The following is a 22,690-nucleotide window of genomic DNA, read 5'->3' as shown; positions in this document are numbered from 1 at the left end:
GAGTCCTTTTGAGTTTTCTCCTGTACATAGACAAAAAGCCAGCAGATCTCCGACTAAATAGCATCAGAGTAAAAAGTCTTGTTTGATTAGTTGATTGATTGACAAACCACCACATTTGACTGCAGGTATGATGATGTGTTTCGGAAATACTGTTAGCATTCCAGGTGTTTTTGATGAGGGTGAATCTATATTTATACACACTCTGGTTATATTTGTTTAACACTAAAACAAAAAATCTCCGTCCTTCTTTACGGCCCTGTAGCTCGTGGCAAAACCCACTTTTATTCTCTGAAATAAAAAGTGGGTTTTTTTCAGTTTTTTTTACTTCCTTTCCAGTACTAAAACGCTTAAAGTTGAACACCTGTTCTCGTGCTTTATTGGCACTTGCATGGCGGTGATTAAAGATCTTCTCTGAAGCAGGATCTCAGAACAACTCCACAGAGCTTAGTCCTGCTGGCTTTTTAACTCGATGCGCTTCTCTGTTTTGCGTTTGGTTCAGGTTTGGACGCCGACTTGTTGGCCGTCATCCCGGCGTTCTCCCGGCACCCCTCCCTCAAACACCTGATGTTGGGGAAAAACTTCAACATCAAGGGCAAGTACGTACCTCGGCGGCGGCGGCAGGGGGGAAGCAGCAGCGCAGATGGTGGTGAAGTTGATGCAGATGATGAATGTTTTTTTTGTTTTTTCTTCCCCCTCCCTCCCGTTTGTGCCTCCTCAGGGTGCTGGATGAAATCCTGCAGAAACTAGTTCATTTGGTGCAAGAAGAAGAGTGTGTGAGTTCGATTATGTAACATATTGTACACATGCACGCATGCAGATATTCTCTGTGGTGTTATGCACAGATGCACGCCTACACACGCCTCACAAATTTGTCGCCGCAGGCACACGCGCGTTTCGCATGCCCAGGGACACACACTTGTCACCGAGCTGAATCCTTGTCCTCGTTTATGCCTGTTTAAGCTCAATCCCCTCAATCCTCCACCTGCCACACACACAAGGTGCAAACATCCTCGCAAGTCATGTTGTCTGATGAATGGCTCATTTGGTCTCAGTCTATCCGGGAGACTCCAGAGGCTCTCTGTTTTTCTCAGCTCGGCAAATCCAGCATGACAACTCGCTTACTCAATTATTTACCGCTGTTGATGGCGATGGCTCACAACAGCGCGTGTGCGCTGTCTAGTTGTGCACAAAAGCGTGTGCGCATGAACTCTTACGCCGATCAGTGTAAATGAGCACGTTTAAAGGGATTGCGTGGATGAACTAGCTTGTCGCATGGCAGCCTGTCCTTTTTACACGCCTAGGCGATAACGACACAAACTTTAAAAGCGTCAAATGTCGAGTCTTGGGGTGGATCAAAGTTAGTCGTGTTGTAATAAAATTCTAGTTTGGTCCGTATTGGGAGGCACAAATGCAAAATCAAACTCTGGAACAGACCAAAAAAGCAAACTCTGGTCCACCCAAAAACCTAGGTCTCTTCTGTGGTTTAAATACACGCATGAATGCCAAGCGGATCAACGGCTGCTCCGTAAGCAGGAATCGTGCTACAGCGCAAGGCATTCTGGGTAAATACAAGCAATACAGATGTGAGTCTTGTGTTAGCAGGAGAAATGACTCGTGGTCTTTTATCAAAGAGAAATCCTACAACCTCTGAAATCTGATGCTGTTTTGTCTTTGAAGATTTTTGTGTTGTTGACTTCAGTGATTCTTGGTGTTACTCCACCACAGACAAAGGGAAAGGGGGAAAAGGTTTTTTAAAGGGTTTGATTTGTTTGACATAGTGCAGTGTGAAAACTAACCATCTGAAAATGCAGCAATTGATGCAGTTTTGGTCCACAGTCAAACCCAATCATGTCTACTGGAAGAACGCTTTATCTTGTTTTAATAATGAAGAAGAAGAAGAAGAAGAATTACTTTATTCATCCCAGCAGGGAAATTATTTAATTTTGTATAGTATGAGTATAAGGAATTCGGCATAAAACATAAAGATGAGAATAGAAACTGCTAACCAAGAAATAGCATTAAATGAGTTTATAAACTACCTTCTTCATTTATGGAAAAATAGAAGCCATAAACTGAACTGAAGACTAGGATTTGTTCACAGGATAAGGGGCATTTCATGTGTCTTCCACTCAATTTTTTCTCGCTGAAAAATGTGGATCTCATTTGCTAGCATGGTAACACATGGTGTTGCAGGATCGTGCTAGGGGACTAATTTTCCCTCAGTGGCACAGAAGTTTTTGTCAAGGTTGGAGAAGTTATTAAAAGATATAAATATTAATTAATTTAGACCTAAAACCAGAATCTGCTGAAGGATTTTGTTCCTGTTTAGTTTGGGATTTCCTACCTATTTAGGGGTCAGTATTCACGGCAATGCCTATTCAGATTTATTTTTTTCATAGAGGATATCGAAATATTTGAAAGAAAAAACACAGCTTGGGAACTTGAAATACCTACTTGACACACATTGGCTGGCGTTCGCAAAGCAGTTAAACCAGCAGCACCATTCACATCCCTGGGTGTTGATTGGCTGTTCTCCCACAGTTGTCTTTGAAAACCTACAGTTGCCATCTAAAGATCCTTATCCCTTTACTAGATTTGTCCCACTTTTCCCCATTGAATCTGGCAGGCCCTGCAGTCCCTCTCTCTGGCCGACTCGAGGCTTCGCCAACGGGGAACAGTGCTGGTTAACGCCCTGGGCTCTAACGCCTGCCTCCGGAAGGTGGACCTGAGCGGCAACCTGCTGGAGGACTCCGGGGCCAAGATGCTGAGCAAGGCTCTGCAGATCAATACGACACTCAGGTATGCACCTGATTATATATATATATATTATTCTGTATTCTAAAGGGATTTTCCGTGGAGAACTAAGCAAACAAACTTACAGAAGTCAGTTGAGACGGATTAAAGGATATGGATAAATAGAAAAATGAAGATGCGGAGCAGAGACAGAAGAGTTGCTTAGAAGCAGAGATTCAGAGGAAAGGCTCACCATGCAGGGGGTAAAAACGTAACTGAGCACTCCGGGGAATTCAGCGATGAATCATCATAAGAAAACAAAAGTCCTTCAGGCATCCTGTGTGTTATAACACTCGTGAGTGAGAGAAATGATGCTGAGGAGCTCTTTAGGTGCCGGGAAATACAGGTATGAAAAGAAATAATGGGAGCTCGAGAAGCCGCAAATGAGGACAAAATCCACATTGGGGGAGTGGATGATTGAATGGTTGGAAAAGGGTGATCAAAGAAAGAAGGAAAGAAAGAAAGATATGGAAGGAGTGGAAATGGAAGACCACCTGGAGAGAGTGAGAGATTTGGGTTTGGTTGATTTGAATTTCTAGGGCAAAACGTGTTGGGGAGGAGACAGGGAGATAGATAAAAAGGGAATATGGACAAGAACTGGTATAAAAAGGTTGAACAGATGCTGGATGGAAGTGGAATATTTCACAGGGACTCATTAAACGGCTAGATACTGTTCTTTCGTCCTGTATTCCCTCAATGCAGGAAAAGAGCGATCTAATCATCGTCCTACAGCCTACCAACTACTGTCACTGTCTTACAGCAGGAAGGTGTGAAAGGCAGCTGAGTGTCTTCCTCCTGATTTCTGAGCCTGTCCCTTTCTATTTCCTGTCTGTCCGATTCTCGCCCCCACCCTTCAGGAGCGTGACGTGGGATCGCAACAACACCACGGGAGTCGGCTTCCAAGACGTGGCGAGAGCGCTGGAGCAGTAAGCCGACCGCGACGCATACCAGCCATTTTTTATTTTTTATTTATTTTTTTGTCCTTTTGAAGACAAGGGGCTCCCTCATAAAACAGATCCCTCACAGAGACACATGAAAGGCAGATAACCATCCTTCTGAAGTGTTTACTGTTTCACCGCATTTCATCAGTCTTCTGACTGGTGTGCCTGTCAGATCTGTAGAAGTGCAAAAGTTTCCAAACTTATCTGTGTGCACAAAGGCATGTGGGTGTTTTTTTTTTTTTTTCTCTGGGAACCGGCTACGTCTGTAAGAGAGGAGCTATGGGCATTGTTTGTTTGTTCTAGTTAGCATCAAGATCGTTTTCTTTTCATCCATGCAAAAGTGACTTTTCTTTCTATGTCTCTTCCTTCTCTCTCCATCGCTTAGCAACTTCACGCTGCAGTACATGCCCCTCCCCCTTTGTGACATCGCTCAGGCGTACCGCGGCGCCCCGGAAAAGACCGAACAAGCCTTGGCCAAGGTTAGAAGTGCTAACACGTTGTTCGCTTACTTCACAGTGTGGTTAACGTACTTATCTTTTTAATGCTGTCATTTCGACTGTGGTGCCTCTTGAACTTTTTTGAACTCTGTGTATTTTATTGGGATTTTATGTGTCAGACTGACACAAAAGGGCGGATATCTGTGAAGTGGAAGGGAAATGATATATGGATTGAATATATATTTTTAAAAATAATTTAAAGAATGCTGTGCCCACTTGTATTCATCTCTTTTCAGTCAGTAATTTGTATTGCTACATGTACAGCAGCTAGTTTTATTGGGGGTAGAGTTTTAATACTAGCCTCGCATTTCTAGAAATTAAAATTTCTGCCATTAGTTAATTTTAAAAAAGTATAAAGCCATGTATCATTTAGAATAAAACACAAATAGCCTTTATTGTCATACAGAGGGGAAATTCTAGTGTTACAGCAGCCTCAAGACATATTCATATTTTCAAAATAACACGACAAATGTAAAAAAAAAAAAAAGTGGAATCTATAAGAATTTGAGCTTCTCAGTCCACTCTTTGTAATCAGTCTTTGTAGTATTTCTATAATAAAAATCTGCTTGAATGAAATATGTGGAAGAATATTATGTTTTAAGTTCCAAATTATGTATACCAATAATATGTTTGCCCTATTGAATGTTTTTGCCATCAACTTCCCTGCTGATGTACCGTAAATCACTTTAACCTTTGATCGATGTGCCACACATAATTCTGTACTAAAAACATGCATTTAAAGAAAATATAATGATTTATAAATACAATAAATCTGTGGCTGTAATCTGAGAAAAGTGACTCCATAATTGCAAGCATTGTTACTGTCGCATATTCAGCAAAAGGATCCCGGCGACATGCTTCCTGACATCCTGCAGGCCTAGTGAGAAATCATTTTTGCAGAGCAGTGTACTTTGTACAATGAAACCACATCAGAGTCATAAATTTTTTATCAGTAAGGTCCAATTTATTCTAAATTTATTCTGCACTTGGATGGAACCTGTGAATGTGCGACGACAGAGGGAGACGTGTGATAGCAGCTGATCTGCCAGAATCCGCTCCTGAATGAGTATTTTTCGGTTCTGAAATGGGGCAGCCATGTTGCCTCTGTCGGTATTAGTGCCATCTACAGACTTTGCTGCTCTCTGGGCTTGTAAACCGCAGTCGGTTTACATCCCATGTCAAGCTCTGCTTTGCCAGAAAAACCAAAAATAAGCAGCATATCTGCGTCGGAATGCAATTTTAGCGCGATATCTGTCGGCTCTTGTTATGCCGGGTCACCTTTGCTGTTGTAACAGCACTCTGGTTAATTTATAAAAAAATAAATAAAATAAATTAATTAATGTTTTTCTTTTCCCTCCCCAACTCTGTCTGAACATCATAATTCCCTGCGTAATGTTCTACCTTGCAAAATTTGATGATCCAGCGTTTGTTTTCCATCTGCTGAGTCAGGAAAACAAATCAAAGTCACTCCTTTCTATTGCAAGGGATCTAAATCCTGTTTCCCTATTACCATGCAAATGAACTTGTCTTTTGCCTCATGCTCAAACCTGTGTTTATTTTTGTTTTGGTTTTTTTTGTCTTGTTTTGTTTTTTTCTGTGGGGGCCAGATCCAGCGTGCACTGCTCAGGAACAACCAGACTCAGCGCTTCTCTCAGAAGCAGGCGCTCAGGCTACACCAGGGTCTCGTCACCAGCACTGCTGAACAGGTCTATGTCTACAAAATATGTCGTGTGTGAAATATTTGGGTTGGACATTAATATTAATTGACGTGTTTTAGGTGATGGAGCGTCTTTGCATTAGGGTGCAGCAGCAGCTTTGTGTACTGAAGTCCTGCGAGGACGGAGACGAGGTCCAGACTGCCAGACAAATCCTCAAAGAGGCCAGAAACTCGAGAGCTGTGAGTGAGCGCTGTGTCCGGGTGTGCGGGTGTGTGTATGTGAGAAAAGCTCAGACTTTGGCTAACTGGGCATATTGTTGCAAATGGGAGTTACAGGAATTATTTCCACTGGATTTTGTTTTGTTGACACACTTTAGTGCTCGCAATCTGACAAAATCAAGAATATTTATGCAAGTCATTGTAACTGGTGCAGTTATAAGTGCCACAGTAAATGAAAAGGAACCGGGCAGTGTGCAAACAGCAAAGTATTTCTGTAGTCTAAATAAAAGGTTTAAATTTTCCTGTAGATGGACAAAATGAACACTCCAGGCATATAAAATAACAAAGTTCAGTCCCGAATTTTTTATTTTTAAATAGGGGATTTTGTACAAAATCAACTTTTTTTTAGCTTTGTATAATGCTATAAAATTATTTCATCATAAAAAAACATACCCCAAGTGTTGCTTTGACTCATTCATGCATGTTTGAGAAATCCTTGAATCTCCCATGGCAACCACCGTGGGTGTGCCTCAACGCCTGCTCAGACAGTGCGCGGCACAGTAGCCCAAAACTCCGCCTTAGAGCTTCAGTCTCCAACTGAGCTCCTCCAGACTAGCGGCAGCAGCAATTAGCAAACACCTGGTGGAACTGGGAATCTGCAGAGATCCTAAGAACAGTTGTAAACGGCACCAATGGACGGCTTGGAAAAGCATCGTTGTGATGACATGCTTAGTGTCTGAAAGGAAGAGACAGAGGCCAATTTCAAGGCAGCAAACACAAAGTCATATCTTTTTAATGTTATGTTTGATATATATAGTATTTTTACAACAACTAAGGGTAAATTATTTACTTGATTGTGCTATAAGATGACACCATATGCCTGAAAAATACATACTAAATTAAGCATGAATAGAAACTTTTGAAGAAGTTTCGCCGCGTCTGGCATGTAACCTGTCTGCATACTGATTCTACGAGCTGACTGGAAATCCTGTGCGTTGGCTTCTACAGATGTAAAACATTTCCTCATACAACGATGGAATTGCATCAAACTAAAAAGCTGTACATGAAAGTACAAACTTTTAAAGTTTTCTTCAGAGCTTTTGTTTTAAGAATGTTCTCTCTGTTTCGCTCTGGATGTACTAACCCCACTGGTCTGGTACACTCATTCATCAACGCAGGATTTGGGATGGATCGTTCCGATAAGAAGTGAGGTATAATCAATGGCATTGATGGTGCTTAATTAGTCATGGCCAATTATGTTATCGAGTCTATAATGAAAAGTCCATACAGGGTCATTTTGAAGAATTTGCCTCAGTGAGCTTTGGATTTCCTCTGTAATGAATCGCCAATAGTTTAATATTCAGGTAATGAACTAAATAAGCCATCAGGTCAGAAGTTACGGTGTAAGGACAGAATTTCTAAAAGCTCAAACAGCAGGAAGGTAACGCTGGGATGGTTATTTTTTCTGATTAGATGTAAATTAAATCAGCACCAACTACAGACAAATGGCTATTATTGGAAGTTTTATGCATTATTAAATGATGCTTGAACGACGCTTGGCAGAAGATGAAAGCAAATGAGTCAACTCTAGTTGAACCGGTTAAGTGTTTATGCCCCAAATATCAATGCACCGAACCACTGCCCCAGACTGGGGTGGAACAGAGGATTTTCATGCTCCCATGAAAAAAAAAACAAAAGTACATAGTACTTTTGGTTTTTCAAACAGTGATTGTTAGTAAACCAGACCTGCGAGTTACAGATTGGTTTGCTATGACACAACAACAAGAAGAAAATGGAGAATTCACGTGTTTCCTGTTAAGGCTAATAACCAGGATGTTTACTGTACCAACATTTCAAACTGGAGAAATAGGTTTAAATCAACATGTCCAAAATAAAATACCATAAAAAATCAAATAACACTACAGGAGTATTTTTATTTAGTGTTTCTATATCGCGAACCAGTAGTTTTGGTGAAAATAGCTTAAAGCGTTGATTCCGATGTACAGCCCAAAAGGCTTTTTCTCGAGCTTCAGAGCGTACTGTCAGAGGTGAAAACAAACACAGATGCCTTCTTTTGTTTCAGCTTAAAGCAAGTAAGAAAAGAAAAAACAAACATATTGTCAGTGGACTAATTATCCAGCCTTCCTGCACTGCTGCCATTAGTGTGTGGTTGTCAGCATGTTTTGGTGTGTTCAGGGGCGACCCTGTTCATTTTCTTGAGTAATTTTTTTTCACCTTATTTTCTTGGATCACTTACAGCTGATTGGGTCGGCTGCCCCCAGGTTCCAGCTAATTTCTGGTTAGCTTCGTCAGCTTCAGACTGGTTCTTAAAAAAATGAAAGATGTACAATAATGACACAAAAAAAAAAAGATCTAAATAACACAATTTTTACCAGTGAAATATCCAGGATGGAATTATTAAAGACAACAACTAGAGATGAAAAGCTGCCAACCCCTGTCAATTTACACTTCGCACTCATAGACTCGAATTTACACACACAGGGTCAAATGGAAAGGAGTTTCAAAGGTTTCATAATGCTCTACTTTGATCTACCTCAACACCAGTTTTAGGGTGTTTTTGAGATCATTGCCCCTTTAGAAAATCCCACATATTTCCAAACTGCTACCCACAGACAAAAGAAATTAGGTCAAAATGAGACTATATTTTCAGTTATTTGGCTACAATGTCTGAAGAAGTCTAGGTAAGACTTTCAGACGTAAGAAACGTGTAGAAACTGTCAAAGAAAGGTGGTGGTAGTATCATACTGTGGGAATATTTCACTCTCAGGTGCATTATGCAGGCTGGCAGTGAGTTGGTTGCATCCTTCCACCCTGAAAAATGTCTTTAAACAGCCAAACTGAATAAAACACGGTCTGTGTACAATTAACAGCTCGGTGTTTTGTCGTTTATTTCTTTCATATAATTCCGATTATATATCCCACCTCATTACTGACTTTGATATTGCTGCTGTCTGGGCATAAAGGTTATGCCTTCAACCTGTACTAAAGAGAATAATGTTCAAAATTAGTTCACATCAAATGCGATTTGGAATGGACTGTGAAAGTTATGTCTCCTTTTCAAACCGTTGATTTATTCAATCAATCAAATTTTATTTGCATAGCACATTTCAGCAACAAGGCATTTCAAAGTGCTTTACATTATGAAAATACAAAGTCATACAACACACTGTCAACATTTGAAACATTACATTTTGTCAAGTGCCATCATTACACATCAGATTGTTAATTAATGTTTCATTGATTACGTTTCAAAAGCAACTGGTAAACAGCTGGGTTTTTAGTCTAGATTTAAAGTGTTTCAGCTGTTTTTCAGTTTTCTGGAAGTTTGTTCCAGATTTGTGGTGCATAGAAGCTGAATGCTGCTTCTCCACATTTGGTTCTGGTTCTGGGGATGCAGAGCAGACCAGAACCAGAAGACCTGAGAGGTCTGGAAGGTTGATACAACAACAGCAGACTAAATGAGTTTAATTTAGTGAACGCTGGATGTTTGTGTCTCCGTCAGCTGTACCCGTCCCTGTGCGAGCTGGCCCACGTCCTGTCGGTGGACGGCCCCGTCAAACAGCGGCTGGACACGCTGGCTGGAGAGCTGGCCAAGGCCGCAGACAAAGAGCTGCAGGTAAATCACCGCTTTATTTCCGTTTACGCGGTTGTTGTTTAAATAGGAGTGAACTGGCTGCATTTAGATTGCCTGTTAATGCTGCGTGCTGACTTCAAAAGAATTGTTGCATTTTAAATCCACAGGAGAAAAGAAACACAAACTTGCTAACGTTTCCTGTGAAAATCATTTACAAAGGGAAATGAAAATGCGGATGTCTCGAGAATCTAGAATACTTTACGAAGTTTAATTACTTTGCTTGCTGGGATATTTCAGCCATTTGCGTCCAACAGATGAAGCGAACATCTGTACGAACAGAACATATGATTCAGTAGCTTAATAACACCCTGAAGAGCTGCGTTGCACAGGCAGCCATGAATAAATTTAGATGAACCAACAGTGACTTTTCGAGCAATCTTTAGATCCCGTTGCAATGTGGCTTGTCCAGGTGGTGGTGGACTCCATGGTGTCTCTCTGCCGAGAGTTGTGTCCCATGTCCTGCTCGGCTGCCGAGAGACTCAGCCCGCCTCTCTCCGCCATCTCCGAGCAAGTCTCCATCCCTTGCTCAGCCATCCGCAGCGCTCTGATGGAGCGAGCAGCCGAAGACATCAACCAGGCTCTGGAGTAAGAAACGCCCGCAGATTCAAAGCTTCCAATCACGCAGGACTCTGGAGAACATGCTGATTGAACTGTCATTTCTCCACGTGCAGGGAGGTGAAGCTGTCCGTGGTCTCCTATCTGACAAACTCTATCGTGGATCAGATCCTGCAGGAGCTCTACACCACCCATAAAACCCTGGTACTGGTAATATCTCTTTAATGCATGACTTCTTTTTAGATGGTAGAAAACACGTGTTTGTTGTAGTTTATAGTTTTCCGTTTTATTTTTCAAAGAACTAAACGTAGTGCTTCAATGGTAACCAGCACAATGTTTTTACTGTTCTGGAGGGAAAAAAAGTGTCCACTTTTGTAAAAAGTAAAGACTTTGGTAACTTCCTGATTTGCGGTATTGGGAGGTGTCTTGATTTGTCAACACCAAGAAGGTATCAGCATTCAAGTTCCTGTCAACAAATCCAAGGAGAATTGAGACCTTTTTTTTTCTTTTTCTTTTAAACGTGAAGTCCATCATGGTTTGGTGAGAAGTTATTCACAAGCGGAAAAACCTTTAAATCTTTCTCAAAGTATGGAAATGCTTTGACAAATTACAAAAACCTCAAATGTTGCATCAAATACCGTACAGGTATCAGTTAGGATGTAAAATATTACATTTTAGGACCATGCAGTGAGGAAAAAGACTCAGTAAATAAGTATGTAAGAATGACTAAGACACATTTTCAGAAAAGAATATTTCTGTCTTAAAAAGGAGATGGCAGCATGACGTAGTTTTGTAAATCTTCATCTAAAAGAACCAGCAATACTTTGAACAGATGACACCAAAATAGAGATGTTTGTTTATAATCCAATCTGCATGTATAGGAGGCAGCAAAACACTTTAATCTGCCCACGTGACTGCCGAACACGAGGGTGTAGGTTTCATAATGTGGGCTTGTTTTTAGGCAGTTTGCAGGATCAAATTGACAATTAACTGAGCTATACCAATGTATTCTAGGCCCAAATGTGAAGTTATATTTGTTTAAAGATATCCTTACATAAGGGAGAGTTGTGCAGACTTTAATGAACTAATATTATGTTATTGTTGTTTTACACAAATATGAGGGTTGATAAAATTAAAACATCCAAATTTTTCAATATTATTTCTAGAAATTTTGCCGCTGCATGTTTTTCTACAAGCTATCAAGTTACGATGTCTGCATTTTTTTCCCCAGCACTATATGGACAAGAAGTATCAAGAAAGAAATTTACTAAGTTAGCTTAATTTTGGAAAAAAGCTTGGCTCTCTCTTTCCTCCTATTCTCCCGGGTCCTGAGCGGATGGCTTCACGGCTGGAAAGAAACGGCGAGGCGTGCTGACGTCACAGAGTTACAGAGTTTAATCTAATAGAAAAAACACCGTATGAATTACAAGAAAACTGCAAAGTTACAAAGATGTACATTCTTTACCTGAGACAAAAGAATTAAAAGGAAAAAGAACAAAGACAGAGAAGACAAATCAACAGAACGAACACAAAGACAGACAAAAATGACAAAGACGAATCTTTGGAGAAAGTTTGCTGGAAAAATTGAAAAACTCTCTGTATTTTCTAGCGCTACACGAAATTTTATACTGAGTGGGTGTTTCCTTTTATTTAATATATGCAATGAAGGCGTTCTGTTGTTCGACCAATTAGAGACCTGTTCGGCCTTCAGAGAAACTTGGAACTCCCCTCATTACGGCAAAGATGTCTGGTTTTTGTCTAAGTAAAAGGGCGGACCACTTAGCGCTAATCCTTGTCTGATACGGGCGGATCCCTGGCGCCAAAAGTCCTGAGATGAGATTTCGCAGATACCTCTGAAGTCTCTTCCCCAAACTCCCTTACCTCTGCCCCATCGGAATGCTAATTTTATGACTCTGTGTGACAGCGGGGGCCCCTGCTTTGTCTGAATGCCTGCTATTCAGCTCCTTCCCGCATGCTCAACAGAAAACTTGTTTTCAAATAAGAGTGCTTAATATACCTTTACACATGTTGTAAGATTAACTGTATTAAGCACTAAAAATAATCATTTTTCCTTAACAGAAGGTAAACATTTTTTTAAGTCCATTCGATGCTGTTGACTTGAATTTTTCCAGAGCTGTTCGGCGATCTCTTTCCCTGGCCGGTTTTGTCTGTGAAACAAAGAACTACTGTATATTACCTCCTCATAATTGTGCTGCAGGAACATAATGAGTGAAATGAGCCCAGCTGTTGCCCTTAGCGTTTCATGCTAACGTATTTCATCTTGAAAACTGGGCAGATATTGTTTCAGTTTTATTAAACCTTAATGTATTTTTTTATCAAAACTCTGACTTACACTAAAGAGCTTGAGTTAGACTGTAAATAGCACCTTATTATTTCACCACATTCTGCCTGCTAGCTGCAATGCTAATATTGTATTATGTTGAGTTGCTAGCTGTTGGTTAATTGTTATCTAATTCTGTCATGCTACAGATGTGTAGTTATTTCTTCTTTTTTACCAGAAAAAAGTTTTCCCTCCAACTGTGACGTATCTCTACTTTCAAAAATAATTTACTCTGTAGCGCAATTTTTCCAGATGCTAATACATTTTCCGCGGCCACCATACATGGTGATTCACACAAACTGCTATGAATTCTTCAAGACTCTTGATGTTTAGCCTCAAAGTTCAATTTCATCAACCTCTTCAAAGCATAACTAAAACTACTTTCACCTAATTACAAGCAGTTATTGTATTAATAAGCTTAGTTAAACAAAATAATGAAATAATTCAGGAGATTTTGACGGATCAATTTTGCTAAGCATCTTAAAAGCATAGATGATTGATGGAGAGAGTTATAATTTTATATAATTAATTACCTTCATTGGCCTGTTTTTGTTAACATCTTTATGCAACCTAAAGAAAATGTTGAAAAGCGACGTTTCCTCTCATCTCGATGATGCAGATTGTGCCGCTTAAAGTCAAAGCTCAATGGGATGCAAATGAAGACTTTATAGCGACCCTGTGCAGATGGAAATGTAAAGTGAATTAAAACCAGCATCAGAAATCTTATTTTGAAGGAATTGCAACCTGTAACATCTGGAGTTATGTCAAAGTGGCTGTGATTTTATTGTTTACCTCCATCACTAGAAATGTTTACCCCTCGTAGGGGAAATATAGATGCTCTCGAGCAACACAGAAACCTGGTTTTGAGGTAGTTAACTTTATGATCTGATGCTGCAGGGTCCAATCTTTACATAATGTAATTTTTTTAATGAACTCAGCTGAAAAGTGCACTAGGAAAAGCTTCTAACAGCATCGCCGCCGCCTGGCCAGCTCTACTTTACATTATGTTCACTGTCTCCATTGTAATGTCTCATTCTTCACGCTGTGTTTTGCTGCAGTGCCAGCCAATATCCTCCCTCGCTCTGCTTTGATGATCAAGAAATTGAGTGTAATTCATGTTTGTCTCAGGGTTTCCAAACCAAATTGCCCTTTTGTTCTGTTTGTGAACCTGACACGCAGAGAGGACAGACCCACCTCTCCTAGGACACCGCATTTAAGGACAGTAGTTTGTTTGATGTGAGCACTTGAATGACGGTGTTGTTGAGTGTTGATGTGTGTGTGTGTTTGTGTGTGTGTGTTGCGTCAGCTGCGACAGGTCTCTCAGGCGAAGCGCTGGGACGATGTCGGGACGGGTAGACGATCCGTCAGACATTCGAGACTTGTTGAATCGCTGGATTTCCCCGATGAGGACTTTGGAGTGAACCTCGGAATAGTAAGTGTTTGCTAAACGTGACGGTATGACGGAAAGTCTAAATATGTTTATCGTCTTTCTGGCATGATATTGATGAAGATTTTAACATCGATCCCACAACCATACAAAATTTCCCACTTTGGTTTAAATTAGGAGTATCCCGATGTAACTTTTTAAAATTCCGATATGATACCCATATCGCAGCCTTGAGTGTCGGCCGATACCGATGTTGACCCGATACGATATCAGCATGAATCATAGATGTCTATTACGTATTTTATAGCGCGGAATGTGGGTTCCACTGGAAGATTATTTCACTTATAACAAGAAATTGTTCCCATGTGATACTCGTCATTTGGCTGATATCAGATCAATTTCCAATATTAATCAGTTGCATTTTTGTATGCAAATCAAACACTTATTGCCTTGCAATTATATTCTTTTACATTTTTATTACAAATGAAAACTTAAGTTGGAATTTATAGTGTGTTGAACATTTGTATTCAGGTGTCTTCCTAGCGTCTCCAGCTTTGATGCATTATCCCACAGCATGATGCTCTCACCACTATGTTTTAAGTAGATACTGTGTTATATTTACACCACACCTCATGCTGTTCATGCGATCCAGAAAGCTCAAGGATAATGCACATTTTTGCAATGCACATTTCTTACATATAAGAAATGTAACTTATATTTTGTCTTCATCTTCCCTGGTAAAGGATACCATAGCGATCAAAAAGCGGAGCTCCAGAACCAGAAGGATCCGTCCCGTCTCCACCAGAATGAGTGAGTCTTCTGCCTCTGTTCCAGCTTGCTTTCGATGCCACACACCGCTGAGATCAAAGGAGACTGAAGCAGAAGCGGAGGAATATTTGATTAATGTGCTGCAGGTCAAACGCGAAAGGATAGAGAGATCTCTGTCCCAATTAATTCCTGTCTCCCAGGTTTAGGTGACGAGCCCAGTCCCTCTCCCACTCCCTCCGCTCCTTCCCACTCGGCATCTCTCACTCACTCGGCATCTTGGGAGTGCCTTTCCACTCTCCCCACCAACGGCTCGCCTCTGCGTCACGTGACCCACGTCCGGCCACGTCCGCCGCGACGACACAGAGCCGCACACATTCCTCCTGAATCTGTGAGTAGACTCCACTCCCGTTAAACGTTTGCAGAATTTGTCATGTTACCACCACAAGCTGAAGGTGTCGGGGGTTTTTTTGTTTGTTTTTTGTTCTTCTGATATGCAAACACAAAGTAGTGTGTGATTAATAATTGGAGGGAAAGGCCACACCTGCGGCCGATGTGGGAGTATCGGACCATACGGCGAATATTAGTTGTGAACTCCATAAATTTGGCATTTGTGGCGAGAAGAAAGCAAAGGACGCCCATTCAGTGTCTATATATTTGTATTCACCCTCCTTTGGATGCTTTACTCTTTTAATTGCTGTTGCAAAACAGTCAATTTGGCGTTTTTTGAAAAACAGTTTACAAATAAAAATCTTTCAGTGTCCAAGTGAAAACAGATTTCTATAAGATAATGATATCTAACTGAAAATATGAAACATAAACAGGTGATTACATAAATGTTTACCCCCTTTTCTTTAATTAGGAGTGACTGACCTAATTAAACAGAGGTCCTTTCAACTGGTGCCAGCAGTGGAGATCAAATGAGACTGTGTCTATAAAGTCACCTGGTTGTGGAAGGTGCATTCAGCGGTTAATCAGCCACTCCGAGCAAATAAGTATAAGTCAGGGGATGGGTGCAAAAAAACAAAACCTAAGTGTCTGAACATTGCCTGGATTTCAGAGGCTTGTAAAGGTGCAAGGTAAAAAGAGTGCAGCAAAACAATTTGTTTCCATCTGCAACAGAACTACGACTTCAGAGAACTTTTATTTTGCAGCAAGAGAGCAAACCCGAAGCGTCCAACCAAATGGTTTGAAGAAAAGAAGGTGGATGCTCAGAGCCGGCCTAGCCAAAGTCCAGTTCACAACTGATCCCCACTCAACTCGATAGAGCTTAAGCAGTTTTGCGAGGAAGGATGGAGTAAAATTGCAGCATCCAGATGTGCAAATCTATCCACACAGACTCCATGCTGGGGCTGCAGCCAAAGATGCATCTACTAAATAGTGACTTGAAGGGGGTGAATAGTAACACAATCACTGATTTTATGGAAATAATTTCATTTAATTGTCATTATTTTGTAGGAATTAGCTTTTTGTTTGCTTAAAAAAAGCCCAATTTTGTTGATTGATTTGCAAAAGCAACAAAAAGGCTATGACATCCAAAGGGGTGAATACTTTTTATAGGCACTGTAATAATTTCTCTCAACAGTTTTCTACAAGCCACATACAGGGGACCGAGAAATCATGTTGCTGTGCTTAAATTAGACCAAAAGGTAAGTTTTTAGTCTACATTCAAAACACTGTTTGTGTGCCATCGCCGCAGTAAAACATGGTGGTGGCAACGTCATGCTGATCAAAGCATTTTTATGTTTATTGGGGATATTTTGGTAGAAAAAAAGATCTTGACGTTTTCTAAAGGTTTGACGGACAGTTCCCTTTGTTTGTTTTCGAACTCACATCGCAGCTTAAAGGTGACAGCGATTCAACCGTAATCCCAACACGTGTGACTTTGAGGGATTTTTTTTTTCCTTCTCTCCTTTTCTACGTGTGAACTTTTGGTTTTCATTTTCTGTTTGTTGCCAGAGGCACCTTCCAAAAATAAGTTCCTTTCAAAGTAGGAAGCCGCCACATGTGTCTCTGTGACTCAAATGTTAATAGCGAACCGCCGTCTCCCCGGGAGACCGCGGGGCATCAACAAACTGAGCAGTTTGTTTGTTTAGTCTCTTTCAAAGCTCATTTCTAAATCGGTGCAAATTTATTTGGGGCGGCGTGTTAAAGGAGGTGTTTTACAGACGGACTTCTGCTGGCTTCGGATTCAGATCCGCCAGCCAGCCTTTTATAACAATCGCACCTTTTTGTTATCCTTTCCGCTTCTTGTGGACTTGGCAGACTGATCATTTTTTGTTCTCCTTCTTGTTATTTGTGTGTGTGTGTGTGTGTGTGGGCGTGTGTGTTTGTGTGTGTGCAGCATTGCTCTGAGAATGGAGGAGTCAGTATGCTGGAGGACGGACTTCCAGATTTCTACAGCAAGAGAGTTCTGCCTGACAGGTGGGGTCACACTTCGGATTTTTTTTTTTTTTGACCTGTTGCTTTATGACCTCTGACCTGTAAAAGAAGCCATTCAAGGGTTTCTCTTGAATGGCTTCTCAGTTAGGTTACCTAGGCACTAAACTAACTGAGAAATGTAATTTTCAAAGCAGCTAAGGTCAGTAGCTAACTCATTTTTATGCTAGACTAACGCAAAATTATTTTTCTTTTAAACGAGCTACTTTCCTACCAGCTGCTTTAGGGTTTCTAACAGACTAAGTTGATAAAGTTAAAAGTATTTTTGCAGAAACTGTAAAAAAAAGGTTTATTTTTTTTCTCTCACTGTTTCACTTTGAATCAGACTACACTTCACTTTTTTAACTCAGTTCATTTCAGTTCATTTATGTCACCCCAGTCAATTCAGTTCAATCACACATTCAGTCCGACCGATCCTAGTTATCAAAACAGTACAGTACGCTCAATTAATTATTGGCCAAACAGGCTGGGACTGCCTCTGTATGCGCTCCTATGTCACATGGACACAAAATCAATCAATTTGCAATAGAAAGAAGAATCATTTACTGCTCTGTGTATGCGTAGCTTTTTAGAACTTCTTGCATTTCCCCTTTCACATGCAGAGGAATGCTGAGGCTGGGTTTTCAGTTTTTATCCTGTAGACTGCAAACATTTAGATTTGAAATCAAAGCATACGAGACGTTTTTTTCCAGCTTTATACATCTAGACAACTAAAAAGAAAAAAAGATGGCATCATTTGTAACTCTTCAAGGGCAAACGTACTGCAATATGTCTCTGAGATATATTGCTGAAATTACACTCTGTCAGGTCGTGGCGCTGAAGACGTCTTTCATAATAACAGGTGTAACTAACATTAAAAAGCAGACAGCTGCCTATGGGTGAAAGTCGAGCAATCGTTAAGATGGAAAATCAATCAGACCTTTTTATACAAACACTGAAAAGAAAAGAAAAGAAAAGCAGAGCAACCGTTTTGAAATATCTGTCAAACTGTTCGACCGAGGAGCAAATTTAGCAGCTGACAGCAGAGACATTGCAAGAGCTTTTAAGAAATCCCCTAAAACAACCGTTAGTGATATCACTGCCAACCTGCAGAGGGCAGGAGTGAGTCACAAGAACATTCCATGGGCAAAATTGTGGAGGATATACCAGAGGATGCAAAACATGATTAGCTAGAGGAATAGGAAAGCCAGTCAATAATTTGTCCAAGAAGCTAAGAGAAAAACCTCTAAAAAAAATTAGAGAAAAAGAAAACTATCTGCTCATGCCTGCAAACATATAATCTTTCCTGTGAAATATCATGGTTTGAGCTGGCGTGTCTTCTTCTGGAACAGGTTCAATGATCTTTATAGAAGAAAAACAATCTTGGAATGTTAAAGAAAATTGTTATTTGCCTGTTGAAAGAAAAATGCAACAAAACCAGCAGATATTTCATTGTGGTGCAAGGTAATGACCCAACACACCCACTGCCAAAACAACAACACACTTACTCTCCGCACTTAAACCCACAGAGAGTATTAATTTTAGCTCCTGAAGAGGAGAATTAATGAACAAAAATAAGCATCGAGTGAAAGAGGTTGTGCTGAAAGCATCACAGAACAAGAATGCAAATGGTTTTTTTTGGGGATGTCGGTGGGTCAGAGATTTGAAGCAGTTTTTGGAAGTAAAGAATTTCTTATAGAACAGGAACAATTAATTGTATTAATAGTGATTAATTGATGATTGAAACAATCTTTAACTGATTTAGTAATTGATTAATCGTTAACTTGAATATCGAGACTCTATGAAAGGACATTTGCTGAAAGAGCAAAATACTGCAGATGCAATCTTTGCTACAAATGATCGCAAACACAGTGCTGTATTATTGTTTTTGTGCAGTGTTTAAATTAAAAATCTGTAGAGTGACAATTTTAAAATTTGATTATTTAATTAATCATCGGAATAATCGATTAATAAAATAATAGTTAGATGCAGCCCTAATCTCATATAGACTCTCGTCCATTTGTCTGTTCCAATATGTCGGCCCAACTTTAATAATGCCATCTTCTGAGCTACAGGTAACAGATCTATGTGTAAATTCAAGGAAATACAGACTAAAATGTTTGTCTTTTATTGTAAAAACCCAAATCTTTATGTATATAACTGTTATTTTTTTATTTTATATTATTATTTGCTGTTCTGAAACTCCACACTGGGAAATGTGCAACTAATTTTTACGTAGTAAAAGTGTGACTTTGCCTCCATTTGTGGCAAAGTGACGCCATACCAGAGGCGCGGCAGCTAGCTCCAGATGTTAAACTGAAAGGTCGAGTTGTGGCACGCCGGATCAAAGAGACGCGCGGCCGCAGTTCAAACCGTTAAGTCTGTGAATCCAGCCGTGGCCGCAAAACTTGTTGTTGATTCACTGCAAGCGTGAATTTCCAGCTAATCAATCAAACTAGTGATGACTACATCTACGTGAAGGTCATTGCTTTAGGGGAGAATCAACAGATTGCTATTCAGTTTTACAGCCTAGCTCTGCAGAGCATCTCTTAAGGATGGTCTTTTATGCTTTAAAAGAAAAGATTATTACTTCCCAAGTCAAAATGATAAAAAAGACGAGAGTTTTCAGATTTCTTTAGCTGGACACTCAAATACATGTTGCATGAGGAGAACTCATTAGCTGTGTGTGTAGCAGATTTGCTAGCATGTCTTCAGATAGAAATCCAAACTTTTGAATGGATTTTCTCGCTAAAAGAAAAAAATAAACACTGAGATTTATTTTTTCTTTGCTTGTTTACAAACCACAGCTGTTGGTAACCCTGCTGCTTAAACTTCACACTTAAAACTGGTGCTTAGACTTTTTCTAATATTGTCAAAGGCTAAAATATACAGAGAGAGTCATCTTTAAAGTAGGGATGGTCTTTTCTCTTCACCTCACCCCACAGTTTTTCTTTTGTTTTGTTTTTTTCCGAAAACTTTCGTTTATGGACTATGATTGCCATGAAAGAAGTAAATTTTGGATTTGGTGAAAAAGTTTGGTTTTGATCATAGGTTTTGGATTATTATTCAGATAGATTACACAATAACCATCCTATTTCAGTTTTTTTTTAAGCAGAACCAGCTAGAATTTTGCTTAAAATCTCCTGGGATAGAAAAAAAGGCCAAGCGCGTCATTTATCTTCAACTGCTCTTAAAACGGGATATGATGTTCTTTTCCACAGTTTCGCATCTTCTGTTTTACATCAGACCTCACATGGAGTATTTTTCATCAGCAGAACGAGATCAATGTCGGTATCGCCACCATATTCCTGAACGTTCCTGGTCCTTTAACAATCTGCTCAATAGTTGGTGAATAAATCACAAAACTATATATTTCTAAGCCGGCAACTTTCATGAAATGACTGAGAAGGAAATTAGTGTCGCAGTGCATCCCCGTTCCGCAGAGCTGGATGTCTTCACCAGACCTGGTCCTCTGTACCCGCCTTCCTGCGTGTTTTAGATGTTTTTCTGCTCCATCACAGACGATTTAAATGATTAAATTAGTCCCTCAGCAGGTCATCGAGATCGCTGGCGGCTGTTTAATGGTCCGTCACTTTAAATCAGACGCGCTGGAGCAACGGCGGATCTGAAACACGCCAGACTGAGAACTTCCAGAAAAATGGCGGTTGCCTTAATTGCGGCTTGTAGACGGAAAGCTGCTCGCTCTGGCTCGTCCAACTCCAGCAGCAAATGTCTACGATTTGCAAGAATTGGGTCTTTATTTATTGATTTATTTTTTACCAAAATAACCAACTGTCTTCAATACCTGTCACATTTAGTCTGTTTGATTTGATTTGAGTATTTACACATGGAAGCATTTAGATTGGAGGCACAGTCGACTTCATTCGTCCCTCATGCTTATTTCAGCAAAACTTTTTTCCTGATCCAGTAATAATACATTTGTGTGCAAAATAATCCTTTTATAAACCTTTCATTCAAAATCTGTGAAACTCATTAGAGTGTCAAACACTTCTATGTTGATATTACATTTATAATCAGTTCATCCTCTCAACAGTCCTGATATCCTTTCATAAAAGATGGGTTTTTTTCAGGGAGTTTTTGTTATCTTTTGTTTTGCTTGTATAATTGATTAAAAAAAATAACTATTGATTGCAGTTTCACAATCAACAGAAATCTGGGAAACACTACGTACCTTTCCATGTTTTGCAGTGCTACAACAACAAAAAAAACTTGAATGTATTTTTTTTAGAGCAAAGTGGTGAAGAAAATGAACCATGGTTTGTAAATTTAAAAAAAAAAGCAACTGAAAAACAGCTCAAACTATCAGATGGAGAATTTCTCCAAAGAACGTATTTTAAAGTGTTGCTGCAGGGTTTCAGTTCGATTTAGGCATAAACTTTAACTAGGTCATTCCACTTTGCCTCAGGGTGATGAACCTCCTCCACATAGTCTCAAATCCTTTGCAACTTTTTAAACAATTTTTTTTTTTTTTTACAGATTTTCTTCATGTTTACATTTTGTTTAGTTTATTTCATCTTTACATCAAAACAGATTTCCTCTTCCTCCTGAAAGTAACTTTCCAACAGCATTACCCTGCCACCGCCATGTTTTACTATGGCACATAGTTATCTTGCACATAAAATTTTGAGAAAATACATAAAAATTTATGACTGCGTTGTCTGAATACTTATTTTGTCCTCACAGGTTTTATCATTGCAACTTCCCCTCCCAAAAAACCATTCCATCTAACTTTACTCTTCCAATCTTCTCTCCAGCATTCACACTTATTCTGTCTTTTATTTATATCCCTTTTCCTTCAGTCAGCTGTCATCCCTCAATCAGGCCCAATCACTCAGGAGAAAGAAGAGGCGCAGCGTACTGTCGATTTTCTCCGGCTTCCGCAAGAACCGCAACTCCACCTTCTCCAACCAGGAGTCTGAGTGAGTAAGCCGTGTCGGAGCAGGCGACCAGAGGGACGTTTAAGAGCGCCGAATAAGCTGCGGATTGTGATGGCTGCTAAAGGAAGCCAGCTGTATGCATTCGCGACGCTTACTATTCATAAATATTTCAGCAGAGGGAAATGTTTTCCTTGTCTTCAGCTATTTGTGCTCTGAATTTACGGCTCTCTGTACGTTCAGACAGGTCTTATTTACTCCTCGACTTTTTAAAACTACGGCGTGTTGCCAAACGGAGAAAGTACGAGCCGGCAAACAATTTTTTTTTCTTTTTCTACTTATCGTTACCCTCTCTGAGAAGAGAGCTGAGGGCAGCACTCAGTAGGAGCTCGCTTATTAAACTATGTCACTGATCAAAGAAGGAAAAGGTGACACTGGATGAAGGCTCCGGTTTGTTTTTCTGCTCACATGTCTGCTCAGAATACCGGTCACGCCGTTAGCTCTGCCGGTGAACAGCACTTCTATTGAGAAGTGAAAACACATTACATAAACCTTCGAGCTAATCAG

At 40.0% G+C, this 22,690-nt stretch overlaps 1 protein-coding gene across 4 annotated transcripts in view; it reads left to right on the top strand.

The window, feature by feature from the left end:
- The window catches only part of carmil3 (capping protein regulator and myosin 1 linker 3), a 114,908-nt gene that overhangs the window by 81,451 nt on the left and 10,767 nt on the right, over positions 1-22,690 (top strand). For 3 of the 4 annotated variants that reach the window (XM_028021325.1, XM_028021329.1, XM_028021328.1), the window contains exons 19-33: positions 500-596; positions 719-773; positions 2,627-2,799; positions 3,651-3,719; positions 4,120-4,213; positions 5,839-5,937; positions 6,009-6,128; positions 9,631-9,744; positions 10,172-10,347; positions 10,434-10,521; positions 13,965-14,090; positions 14,783-14,855; positions 15,014-15,201; positions 17,155-17,234; positions 22,049-22,168. In XM_028021325.1, the coding sequence (XP_027877126.1) occupies positions 500-596; positions 719-773; positions 2,627-2,799; positions 3,651-3,719; positions 4,120-4,213; positions 5,839-5,937; positions 6,009-6,128; positions 9,631-9,744; positions 10,172-10,347; positions 10,434-10,521; positions 13,965-14,090; positions 14,783-14,855; positions 15,014-15,201; positions 17,155-17,234; positions 22,049-22,168 (1,672 nt within the window). The remainder of the gene's footprint in view (positions 1-499; positions 597-718; positions 774-2,626; positions 2,800-3,650; positions 3,720-4,119; positions 4,214-5,838; positions 5,938-6,008; positions 6,129-9,630; positions 9,745-10,171; positions 10,348-10,433; positions 10,522-13,964; positions 14,091-14,782; positions 14,856-15,013; positions 15,202-17,154; positions 17,235-22,048; positions 22,169-22,690) is intronic. The other variant, XM_028021327.1, reaches the window with a different exon arrangement.

This window comes from Xiphophorus couchianus, chromosome 6 (assembly GCF_001444195.1).
Source record: "Xiphophorus couchianus chromosome 6, X_couchianus-1.0, whole genome shotgun sequence".
In the NCBI taxonomy this organism is placed as follows: Eukaryota; Metazoa; Chordata; class Actinopteri; order Cyprinodontiformes; family Poeciliidae; genus Xiphophorus; species Xiphophorus couchianus.
This window is presented reverse-complemented; position numbering and strand designations above follow the sequence as displayed.